The sequence below is a fragment of the Natrix helvetica genome (genome assembly GCF_964273705.1).
Source record: "Natrix helvetica genome assembly, chromosome: 1".
Taxonomy (NCBI): domain Eukaryota; kingdom Metazoa; phylum Chordata; class Lepidosauria; order Squamata; family Natricidae; genus Natrix; species Natrix helvetica.
This window is the reverse complement of record NC_138548.1, coordinates 356,584,860-356,598,196: the sequence shown is the minus strand read 5'-3', so window position 1 is coordinate 356,598,196 and position 13,337 is coordinate 356,584,860. Positions and strand designations below refer to the sequence as shown.

The 13,337-nt window shown below is 41.1% G+C and overlaps 1 protein-coding gene across 1 annotated transcript; it reads left to right on the top strand.

Moving 5' to 3' along the window:
- Positions 1-776: 776 nt before the first annotated feature.
- Positions 777-12,244, top strand: CX3CR1 (C-X3-C motif chemokine receptor 1). Its single transcript, XM_081946625.1, has 2 exons — positions 777-865; positions 11,071-12,244. Exon 2 carries the CDS (start codon positions 11,083-11,085, stop codon positions 12,148-12,150), a length of 1,068 nt encoding a protein of 355 aa, XP_081802751.1. The 5' UTR covers positions 777-865; positions 11,071-11,082; the 3' UTR covers positions 12,151-12,244.
- The last annotated feature ends 1,093 nt before the right edge of the window (positions 12,245-13,337 follow it).

The following is a 13,337-nucleotide window of genomic DNA, read 5'->3' as shown; positions in this document are numbered from 1 at the left end:
AGGGTAGAACAAGAAGCAATGGGTGGAAACTAATCAAGGAGAGAAGCAACTTAGAACTGAGGAGAAATTTCCTGACAGTTAGAACAATTAATCAGTGGAACAGAAATTGCCTCCAGAAGTTGTGAATGCCCCAACACTGGAAGACTTTAAGAAGATGTTGGATAGCCATATGTCTGGAACAGTATAGCGTTTCCTGCCTAGGCAGGGGTTTGGACTAGAAGACCTCCAAGGTCCCTTCCAACTCTACTATTGTATTGTATTGTATTGTATTATTGTATTATTAAGTGGATAAGTATATTTCAGTCAAAACTGAGATTATCAGTCCTTAATCAAGCATGGAACAATCTATCTGCCTGTTCAGACTACTGTCTTGAACTAATTTTGTAATTCTGTTTAAGAATTGTCTCGGTCACTTCCTCTTCCACATATGCTAAGATACTAGGCTACTGTTCACAGCTGCAGCAATTTATAATCCCCTCTGCGTATAAATTAGGATGTTGAGTTATCAAAGCATTTGAAGTCAAATCTGAGACGAATACTGAGAAACATTTTTCGGGGATGCATGTGTGTGAGAGTAAATTTTAAATCCAAAATTGAAGGGAGAAAAAAAAAAGAAGCCAAGCACACGCTTTCATGAGATTTAAGGAAATACCGGACCAGAAAAGGATGCAGTAGTCCACACTTCCATGCTTGTGGTTATTGTATGCAATTTCTTTTACGGAAGCAATTTATTTCCTCTGCTAGTTTTGCAACTGAGAGAGTATTTCTATAAATGCTGACTGGTCAAGCAGATGTAAGACACATCCAAACCAGATACAAAAAAAATCAACCGGTATGTTTTCAGAGCAAGATAGAATCATTTAAGGTAAGACTGTATATAATATCTCAAAAAAGAAAATCAGGACTTCCCCTCCCAGCTTTTCTCCTAAGGTGTCGTTTAAAATATCAACATCCCATAATTGTGATCCTATTCAATAGATATGTTAGATGAATCCTACTTCAGTTGATTAATTGAATACAAATTTGCATACAAGTAATTGCTTATAAATTGAATACAAGTGAGCAAGTGGTTCTGAAGCAAGGTATATACATTGCGGGTATACAGTAGAATATCCTTAATAGCATTAAATTCTTCTTTTGAAAAGAAGAATGAGGCGTCTGTTTTAAGATAGTTAACAATTTCCAGCTTTTCAAAATACTTGTTGAAGTTTTAAATAACAGCAGACTTCTTATATACGGCTTCACAGTGCTTTACAGCCGTCTCTAAGCAGTTTATAGAGTCAGCATATTGCCCCCTGCAATCCTGATCCTCATTTTACCAACCTCGGAAGGATAGTACAATAGTAGAGTTGGAAGGGACCTTGGAGGTCTTCTAGTCCAACCCCCTGCCTAGTCAGGAAACCCTATACTGTTTCAGACAGATGGCTATCCAACATCTTCTTAAAGACTTCCAGTGTTGGGGCATTCACAACTTCTGGAGGCAAGCTGTTCCACTGATTAATTGTTCTAACTGTCAGGAAGTTTCTCCTCAGTTCTAAGTTGCTTCTCTCCTTGATTAGTTTCCACCCATTGCTTCTTGTTCTACCCTCAGTTGCCTTGGAGAATAGTTGGACTCCCTCTTCTTTGTGGCAACCCCTGAGATATTGGAACACTGCTATCATGTCTCCCCTAGTCCTTCTTTCTCTTAAGCTAAACATACCCAGTTCCTGCAACCGTTCTTCATATGTTTTAGTCTCCAGACCCCCAATCATCTTTGTTGCTCTTCTCTGCACTCTTTCTAGAGTCTCCACATCTTTTTTACATCGTGGCAACCAGAACTGAATGCAGGATAGTATTAAAGAACTTCCTGCCCAAATGTTAAAATATGGATTCATATTGGAAAACATGCACAATAAGTTAAATTATAACATTTGTCAAAGACATCACTAAAGTATAATGGTCAGCCTACTCTCTATGTATTGTTAATTATTATACATTGTAGAGTACAATGAAATGTTTACCATTTGAAACTGAAAGCAGATTTAGATTTTTTTTTTTTACTAAAGCCCTATTTTTTGTGGTAGCCAGAAAATAAATCATATTATTTCATTAATCCAAATTTGTTTGTGAACTATATCCAGGATGAACTAATATTTCCTTTTCTGCTCTTTGCTAGTTTTACAAAATAAAGGTAAAGTATAAATGTTCTACATACTATTTACTATGTATTCTATGCATTTGTGTACTATGTATTGTGTACACATTTAATAGAAAGAAGGACTAGGGGAGACATGATGGCAGTGTTCCAATATCTCAGGGGTTGCCACAAAGAAGAGGGAGTCAAACTATTCTCCAAGGCACCTGAGGGTAAAACAAGAAGCAATGGGTGGAAACTAATCAAGGAGAGAAGCAACTTAGAACTGAGGAGAAACTTCCTGACAGTTAGAACAATTAATCAGTGGAACAGAAGTTGCCTCCAGAAGTTGTGAATGCCCCAACACTGCAAGTCTTTAAGAAGTTGTTGGATAGCCATTTGTCTGAAACGGTATAGGGTTTCCTGCCTAGGCAGGGGTTGGACTAGAAGACCTCTAAGGTCCCTTCCAACTCTGCTATTGTATTGTATTGTATCTATTAAGAATCTAAGGGAAGCAAGTAGAGCACTTTCCCTTCACATTTTCTTCATGCTTGTTTGCTTCCTCTTTTGTGGCTTCTGTGAAACGTGATCATATTGTTTGGATGGTTAGCGTGAAGGCCCAAACCTGAGGCTGGAATTACTGTTCTCTCTACCCTTCTTCTCTCTATCTGTGGGGAAATGTGGACTTTCTCTTCTCTATAATTATTGGGGAATTTCCACCCCACCCTTCTTCATCTACAGTAACCACCATCAGACTGTTGACACGTTTGCTTCTTATAAAGATTTAGAATGTATATATTCAAATATAGAAGCAAAAAGGAACATAAAGTTATAGTTCCTTTAAATATACATATTTCCCTGCATAAACCCATCTCAGCTCCCCATATTGAATGTGTTGTTATTTGGTCATTGCATGGGAAAATGTCATGATGCCTAGGGCGCCCAGGGAATGGCTGAACTAATGAGGTGACTTTTACATTCTTTAATCTGCTATTTCTTTGTTCTTGCGATTTATATAGTGTTCTAACTTAAAAAAAAAATTAATAATGATTTTGGTTTTACCTATTTGGTTTTACCTATTTGTTAACTGTTTAGCTTTGTTGTACGCTGCCCAGAATCACTTGTTTGGTGAAATGGAAACTACATAAATTGGATAAATAAATAAGTAAATAAATGAATAAATATAGCCAATCTAACCAGAATTGGTGTACTAAGGGAAGTGGTAGAGCATGTCATATATATATTAAGTTTCATCAGCCTATATTTGATGAAAAATGACATCTTCACAAAATGAATGATGGAATATGACAGCAATGTCGATTAAGCTGTCATGAAAATTAAGTATTTCACTATGATTTTATTAATTATTAATTAATTTAATAAGCCCTTTAAAGCCGGGAGACACTTTCAGTATGAGGATATGGCCCTTCAACATAGTGACTAAATTAGTAGACCAGTGAAATACTATGGACATAATATACTTAGACTTCAGCAAGGCATTTGAGAAAGTAGACCACAACCTATTTCTTGGTAAGCTAGAAAAAAGTGAGATAGATAGCAATACCACCAGATGGATTCGTAACTGGCTGACAAACCATAGTCAACGAGTAGTCCCTAATGGTTCTACATCTACATGGAGGGAAGTAAGCAGTGGGGTAACACAAGGTTCCGTCTTAGGCCCAGTACTCTTCAATATTTCCTTAAATGACTTAGATGAGGGGAATTTACCAAATTTGCAGATCATACTAAGTTGGCAGTAATAGCTAACACCCTAGAACAGATAGGCTTGAAGAAAAGGCACAAAATCCATCTGGATCGTGACAGACATGAACACTGGGCCCTATCTAACAAAATGAAATTCAATGTAGAGAAAAGTAAAATCCTACACTTAGGTAAGAAAAACCAAAAGTACACATATAAACTGGGTGAAACCAGGCTTCATAATATTGACTGTGTGAGGGATCTTAGAGTCTTAGTGGACAACCAGCTAAATATGAGCCAGCAGTATGCAGCGGCAGCCAAAAAAGCCAATACAATCCTAAATTGCATTAACAGAGGGATACAATCAAGATCAAGTGAGGTACTAATATCACTTTATAAAGCCTTAGTAAGACACAACTAGAGTACTGCATCCAGTTTTGGTCACCACACTATAAAAAAAGATGTTAAGACTCTAGAAAAAGTGCAGACAAGAGCAAGCAGGATGATGAGGGGACTGAGGACTAAAACATTTGATGAACAGTTACAGGAACTGGGCATGGCTAGTCTAGTGAAGAGAAGGACCAGGGGAGACATGATAGCAGTGTTCCAATATTTGAGGGGCTGCCACAGAGAGGAAGGGGTCAAGCTATTTTCCAAGGTACCCAAACCGCCAAACAAGGAATAATGGATGGAAACTGGCCAAGGAGAGATTCAACCTAGAAATGTTCTGACAGTGAGAACAATCAACCAGCTTGCCTTCAGAAGTTGTGGGAGCTTCATCACTGGAGGCTTTCAAGAAGAGATTGGACTGCCATTTGTCAGAAATGGTGTAGGATCTCCTGCTTGGGGGGGGGGGGGGGTTGGACTAGATGATCACAAGGTCCCTTCCAACTTTGTTAATCTGATAGAGGTTATGGCCCTTTCAAAGATCCAGAGTATCCGACATAGATATTTCAGCATAGGGACAATCCCATCCCATCCCATCCCAGTTTCTTCTGTTAGTCATTCTTTTCCTTGACATGTGCCTTCTGCTCCAAGCTGTTTATTGGATGTATTATGTCTTATGTGTTTGACTTGATAGACAAAATAAAACCATTAGACAAAAGAGCAGAGGAATCTGTCACATCCGAAAGACAAACCTTTAAGAATCAAGCTGAAGGGCATTTGAGAGCTTCATCCGCAATGAATCAGGCTTTCCTTAACACTAGAGAAGGCTTGTTACATTTTGGAAGAATAGCAGATCCATTGGTTTTTTAAAATGTTTAATAAAGCCTCACATTGCAGTCATGGGGATAACTTGGAGAAACACTCTGTGGAAGGATCTACTCCTGATTGCATCCAACAGAGGTGACAGAACTAAGGGAGACACCACAAGAGCTACAAGTTAATCCTGCATAAGAAATGCCCAGAAGGAATCATTTAAGGAAGAAATTGAGGTAGCATTGATCTCTCTTCCCCCCTCCCCCCAAAAAAGAACAGCACCAAGAGAAACAGGATGTCTTCTTTTTCAAGAACTTGAGTGAAAACATTTCTCACCAACTTCCCTATTGCTTTGTTGTGGATAATTCCTTTATTAAGAAACTGTCAGCACACCTCTGAGTTTAGTTGCCATGACCCCTGACCAGCAGATCAGACACTTTGGTTGTTTTGAATTGTGATATAATACAGAAGTCGGTTTACCAGTTGCAAAATCAGGAAGAGTGTTACTATCACAAACCACTCCTTTACTCTTCATAGTGTTTCTCCTGAGAACAGATGCCAGAACTCTTCTCAAGAATTCATGAATTCAGTTCCAGCACTTGCCAGTCTAATTGAAACCAACAAGACAGATGGGAAAAAGAACCCTAAGAGAAAATGAAAGAGGTTGCACAAACACCCAAGATGCTTACTTACTAGGCAAATTGTGTGCAAAGCTACATACTTTTTGATATTTTCTTTTAGTAATAGTCACCCTGCCCAGAGAGTAGATGTCTGTATCACTTTAGAGTGTGGGGTTTCCTATTTCTATGATTGATTGTTTGCTTTTCATAAATTTCCTACCCAAAGAGCCCAAGGCAATTTGTTGGGAAACAACAATACAATAATACAATAGTAGAGTTGGAAGGGACCTTGGAGGTCTTCTAGTCCAACCCCCTGCCTAGGCAGGAAACCCTATACCGTTTCAGACAGATGGCTATCCAACATCTTCTTAAAGACTTCCAGTCTTGGGGCATTCACAACTTCTGGAGGCAAGCTGTTCCACTGATTAATTGTTCTCACTGTCAGGAAATTTCTCCTCAGTTCTAAGTTGCTTCTCTCCTTGATTAGCTTCCACCCATTGCTTCTTGTTCTACCCTCAGGTGCCTTGGAGAATAGTTTGACTCCCTCTTCTTTGTGGCAACCCCTGAGATATTGGAACACTGCTATCATGTCTCCCCTAGTCCTTCTTTCTCTTAAGCTAGACATACCTAGTTCCTGCAACCGTTCTTCATCTGTTTTAGTCTCCAGTAACTGTAACACAACTGTATCACAACCAATTATAACACAAGTGATGGGGAACTCTAACAATCCCAACTATGATTAGAGGTGATTTAGATATATCAATAAAAAGCACCAAATAGGATTGATCTCAGCAAGTAGCAGCATCTTTTGATCCAGAAGCTAAGCAGTTGAACCTGGTCTGTATTTGGATAGGAAAAAACCAGGGCCATTGGCTGAATTGGGAAATAGAAAAACATCTTGGAAGCAATCAATGGCTAATCACATCCATACTGTAGCCAAGAAAAGTGAATGAGTAAATCTGTGAAATAAAAAGGAGTTACATTTAACTCTGTGTATTTATCTTCCAAAAAGTATTAATATTGTATTTTTACTTTGAGGTGGGGGAGACAGTAACATTTGTGAAATCTTCAGCTTTAAGCACTAAATAGCATGCCTCATGTTAGATTTTATGCATCTTGTGTGGGTATTTCTGGCTGCTTCATCTGAAGAAGTGGAGGATTTGGGGACAGGCCAGGTATATATGTCCTAGATCATCTCATTCACTGAGCTCGTTGACTAAGTCTGAAGAATTTTAACAATTTCTAGAGTTCCATTTCCAGATTGCCCATTGAAGCTTTAGGGGATGAAACAGAAAATGCATATTTATAGCAATTACTGTGTAACCTGAATATCCAAATAACCCATGCTTAAGTGTGTGTGTGTCTACAAACTTCGCATACAATACAATACAATACAATAGCAGAGTTGGAAGGGACCTTGGAGGTCTTCTAGTCCAACCCCCTGGCTAGGCAGGAAACCCTATACCGTTTCAGTTCAACTTTGATTAAAAAGGAATATTTCTTCTGGAAAAGGCAGAAGATCTAGCTCTATTTCAACCGTATCACAAGTTGTAAAAGGAGAAATAAACCATCTTGTTAAAAAAGTACAGAGAACCTCTGAACGAGTCGTAAACAATACAATACAATACAATACAATATAATATAATACAATACAATAGCAGAGTTGGAAGGCACCTTGGAGATCTTCTAGTCCAACCCCCTGCCTAGGCAGGAAACCCTATACTGTTCCAGACATATGGCTATCCAACATCTTCTTAAAGACTTCCAATGTTTGGGCATTCACAACTTCTGGAGGCAAGCTGTTCCACTGATTAATTGTTCTAACTGTCAGGAAATTTCTCCTCAGTTCTAAGTTGCTTCTCTCCTTGATTAGTTTCCACCCATTGCTTCTTGTTCTACCCTCAGGTGCCTTGGAAAATAGTTTGACTCCCTCTTCTTTGTGGCAACCCCCGAGATATTGGAACAATGCTATCATGTCTCCCCTGGTCCTTCTTTTCACTAAACTAGACATACCCAGTTCCTGAACCGTTCTTCATATGTTTTATTCTCCAGTCCCCTAATCATCTTTGTTGCTCTTCTCTGCACTCTTTCTAGAGTCTCCACATCTTTTCTACATCGTGGTGACCAAAACTGAATGCAGTATTCCAAGTGTGGCCTTACCAAGGCATTATAAAGTGGTATTAACACTTCACGTGATCTTGATTCTATCCCTCTGTTGATGCAGTCTAGAACTGTGTTGGCTTTTTTGACAGCTGCTGCACACTGCTGGCTCATATTTAAATGGTTGTCCACTAGGACTCCCAAGATCCCTCTCACAGTTAGTACTGTTGAGCAAGGTACCACCTATACTGTACCTGTGCATTTCGTTTTTGTTGCCTAAATGTAGAACCTTACTCTTTTCACCGTTGAATTTCATTTTCACCAGTGTTCATATAATCTCATAATATTTGTAGAAATTACATTATTTTCTAGACATGTCATTTTTAAAAATTTAGTTGGCAGCAATACAAAAGTCATTTCCCACTGCCTTCTTCCAGGATGTTGTTTCTACCTTCCATACTACAGCTTTGAGATTCACTGCTAGTCTCCCATCCATATATTAACTATCCAATTCTGCTGCATTTTTCAAGATTAGCCAAGGTTGGCTAGATATTTCAAATGTTGGAATACAGTCAGAAGTGGTATTCAGCAGGTTCTGACCAGTTCTGGGGAACCGGTGGTGGAAATTTTGAGTAGTTTGGAGAACTGGTAAATACTACCACTGACCAATGTTCCCTCTAATTTTTTTTCAGTGTGAGCAGAAAAGTATAGTGTTTGAGCGGCACATTTTATGCCTGAGCAGCACCTGAATTTTTTTCACAGGTGTCACCTAAGACAACAACGAAATCAGTATTATTTGAAACTCAAAGTTATGTTTCTTCAAGGTACCCGCTTAATTTAAAGTGTTATATAGTATCACTTAACAACGCTCCTGCTTAGCAACCAAAATGCTGGGTCAGAAACTCTGGCATTTGAAGCACGCAAGTCTTAAAGCTGTCAAGTTACAAGATCCTTGCATCCCTAACCCTTTAGGAAAAAAAAAAACCCAAGGGGTCTTCAAACTTGACAGCTTTAAGACTTGTGGACTTCAACTCCCAGAATTCCTCCTCCAGTCATGTTGGCTCAGGAACTCTGGCATTGAAGCATGCAAGTCTTAAAGCTGTCAAGTTGCAAGACCCTTGCACCCCTAACCCTTTAGAAAAAAAAAACCCCAGGGTCTTCAAACCTGACAGCTTGAAGACTTGTGGACTTCAACTCCCAGAATTCCTCCTCCAGTCATGTTGCGGCTACGTCTTCAGCGTGGATCTGCTCCATCTTCGGTTTTTTTCACAGGGGGCAGGGCTGCTGCTGAAGATGCCGACGAGCCCTTGCCGCCACCAGAATAACAGCTGCCTCCTCCTCCTCCTCCTCCTCCTCCTCCTCAAACGGCACCACCACATTTGGAGTGAAGCCGCCAAAGCTCCCGCTGGCGCCCCCGCCCGTGGCAGCGGCGGCGGCGCGTCCCCCTCCACTCGGAGCGGAGCACCGCGTTACCTGCCTTCTCCTCCTCCGCCGTGCTTTTGAGAAGCCATGAGGCTTTTTTCCCCTGCTCCCGCCCCCTCCGCCACCTTCCTACTGGCTCCCGCGGCCTCATGGCTCCTCAAAAGCACAGCAGAGGAGGAGGGGGCAGCAGGGGTAACGCGGGGCTCAGCTCAGGTGCTCCGAACAGAGGGGGAGGTGCCGCTAGCACGGGCGGGGGCGCCGGCGAGAGCTTTGAAAAGGCTTTGGGGGTTTATTTTAGCTGCAGCACCGGGCGCAAGCAGCTAGGATTGGCTGCCAACAAAGGACCTCCCCGGGCTTGCTTTCCAGAACTCAGTCCCCCGCGCTCATCAAAACAAGTCCGGGGAGGTCCTTTGCGGGCGGCCAGTTCTAGCTGTCTGCAAAGGACCTCCCCAGCCTCCGGCGCCTGTGACCGTACAAAACACCGCGCGGCAGTTGGAAACTGCTGCGCGGTGTTTTCTTGCCACCTGCGCGGCCGCGCAGCCATGCACCTTAGAGGGAACAGTGCCTCTGACTGGCCCTGCCCCCATCTATTCTCTGCCTCCCAAGTCCCAGCTGATCGGGAGGAAATGGGGATTTTGCAGTAACCTTCCCCTGCCACACCCACCAAACCACGCCTGCTAAGCCAAGCCACACCCACCAAGCCATGCCCACAGAACCGGTAATAAAAAAAATTGAATCCCATCACTGAATACAGTATTATATTATCTATTATTTTCATAACATAAGACAATAAACATTTATGAAGCTACCAAAAGAGCAGTCACAATATAATCTATGGTATTAGAAGGAGTTAAAGACATCCCTCTGAGATCCCTCTGGTCCCTGACTCTTTTTACGTCCCAATCCTCAACCACAATCACCCCAATTAGCAGTTTCCCATAATCTGCCATAATAGAGCTCACCTGCTATATCTAAATATTATTGTGTTTCTTTAATCAACAGTTCCTGCCAATAAAAAAGAAACGAAACATCATATTCATATATGTAGCCAGTGACGTGCGATGAGGTTTATGGCTGGTGAGGCTGGTGACGTCATAAGGAAGGCGGGGAATGGGACCACGTGTGCAGGAGGCTGAGGCAGCCTCAGCCTCCTGCACACGTGGTCCCATTCCCCGCCTTCCTTAGTCAACATGAAGGGGACCGGGGAGCACAAGCCGCGGTCCCCTTCATGTTGAGCCGCGGGACCGCAGAGCGCGCTCCTCCTGCACACATGGTCCCATTCCCCGCCTTCCTGTGTCAACATGAAGGGGACCGCGGAGCCCGCTCTGTGATACCGCGGCTCGCGCTCTGCGGTCCCCTTCATGTTGACTCAGGAACGGGGAATGGGATGTGTGCACATGTGGTCCCATTCCCCACCTTCCTGAGTCAACATGAAGGGGACCGTGGAGTGCGAGCCGGCGGAGCCTTTTCCCTTTTTTTTCTTTTAATGATGAGAGCGGTGAGGCTCTGCCTCCCCTGACCGCACGTCCCTGTATGTAGCATATCCCTTTCCATTTCATATTGTAATGCTGCTCACTACAATCCTTGCACATACTAACAAGCTAAATACAACTCTTGGCAATCCAGAGGTTGCTCAGACTAAAACATAAAAAACAATCCTGCAAAACTTAAAGATGATGAAGTCCTACTGAAATCTGTTTGATTTACAACGTTTTCCTCTGCGTTTTACTCAGAAATAAGTCCCTTCAAATTTCTCCCCAGAACAAATTTAACTAGTAAAATTAAGTTTGACTTAGTAACTTGATACTGTTTGCCTACATTACAGAAATGTTCTATAATATAGAATTCCTAGTAGTACTGTGTATATATATACATATATCCACATCTGTTTCTCATTTATATTTATATTTTAAGCATATATTCGCCATGACTGAAGAAAACAATGAAGTAACGTCTACTTTTTCCTATGAGGACGACGAAGCCATTCCATGTGATAAACTGGACATCCAGATGTTAGGAAAAGTCTTCCTGCCTATATTGTATGGCCTGGTCTTCACCATTGGCCTGATAGGAAATTTCCTAGTGGTTCTCACCATTCTGAAAGCCAGACACCAAAAGAGCATCACTGATATATTTTTTCTGAATTTGGCCATCTCTGACCTTCTTTTTGTGATTTCTCTTCCTTTTTGGGCTTCTTATATTATACATGATTGGACACTTGGGACCTTTGCGTGCCAAATAGTTTCTTCTTTCTATTCCGTGGGCTTCTTTGGTGGCATGTTTTTCATCACCATCATAAGCATTGACAGATACCTGGCTATTGTTCGGGCGACGTGTATTATGAAATCCAGAACAGTCACCTATGGATATCTTACTAGTATATCAGTATGGGCCCTAGCAGTTTTCTTTGCAAGCCCCCATTTTATATTCATCCACGAGTCAGACAGAAAGTGTACTTCATTCTATCCAGAACATCTTAATATAACATGGCCAGTTTTCAGCTACTTGGAAATGAACGTCATTGGATTTCTTCTCCCAATGTGCATCATGAGCTATTGCTATCTGCAGATCATCAGAACATTGCTGTCCTGCAAAAACCAGCGCAAGCAAAAAGCTATGAAGGTGATTTCACTTGTGGTAATCGTATTTTTTCTCTTCTGGATTCCATATCACGTCTCACTTTTTCTGCAGGTGCTACGGTACTTTGAAGTCTTCAAAAACTGCAGTTCCTTAAGGTTTCTGGATTATACTGTACAAGTGACTGAGACAGTAGCTTTCAGCCACTGCTGTCTTAATCCAATCATCTATGTTTTCGCTGGTGAAAAATTCAGAAAGTACTTTTCCCACAGGGTACTCAAATGCATTTCATTCACATGTGCCTGTGAGTCTTGTGGCAAATATAGCAGAGGAGTGCCTACTGCTATTCCAGATAGTGCTATGACCAGTAATCATACCCAGAATACCAGTGACCGAGAAATGTCTCTCCTTCTTTGATTGTTAACAGTTCAATAGTATTGAATACTGAGGCATATTGAACCCTGAACTATTTTATACAGATTATCCATAGACTTCAGCCTCTCAGTATTCCTAGCACAACAGCTTTTGTCTACCATAGTTAATAGGACTATGTTTCAAGTATTGTCTTTATAGGCAGAAATATAAATTTATTTTATTTATGAAGTAACATTATTCTACATTCCTGCTTTAGTATTAGTTTGTCCTCTTTATGAGGAATAGCAAACAAGTAAAATAAATTGTTTATTGTTTACATCCTTGCTTCTTACTATTTATTGTTTAAGCAGTTACATCCTTGTTCCACAACATATTATTCAGAGGGAGAAAGGTTTTATGTTGGAATCTCTGCCTGGGAAGTACTGCTCTGAGTACGTCACATAAATGGAGGAATAGGAAGAATTACTACAAAATAAAACTATAATGGCTCACCTACACCACAGTTCTTGGTGCTATTCTAAACAATTTAAGAATTTGCTACCCCTGCTGCATTTCTACTATCCTCTTTTGCCACTAGAACAAGAGATTAAGCATTAAAAAGAAAAGATAGGGTGCATTCAGATCATAGGATATGTTTGACAGAATTAAAGAAAATAAGAGTTGGAAAAAGATGTTGGAAATTATTCAGTCCAAATGCCTACCAAATGCAAGAGTCCAACATAGAGCATCACCAACAAATGGTCATCCAGCCTCTGTTTAAATGTATATAGAAAGAAGGTAAGTAGTGCCCTGTTGAATTAGATCCCTGACATATCTAGTTTAGCAATACGTTCTCAGTAGTGGTGGGATTCAATTTTTTTTCCTACCGGTTCTATGGGCGTGGCTTGGTGGGTGTGGCAGGGGAAGGATACTGTAAAATCTCCATTCCCTCCCCACTCCAGGGGAAGCTTACTGCAAAATCCCTGTTTCTTCCCAATCAGCTGGAACTCGGGAGGCAGAGAATAGATGGGGGCGGGGCCAGTCGAAAGTGGCATTTACCGGTTCTCCAGAACTGGTCAGAACCTGCTGAATACTGCCTCTAGTTCTCAGAGTAACCAACCAACTGCACAAAAAGAGTCCACTTCTAACCAATGGGTCTGAAAGGCAATGACACAGCCATCATGCCTTAACTCTCGCGAGTTCCATAAATAAAGTTGTCACATTATGTTGATTCATCTTAATTATATTAA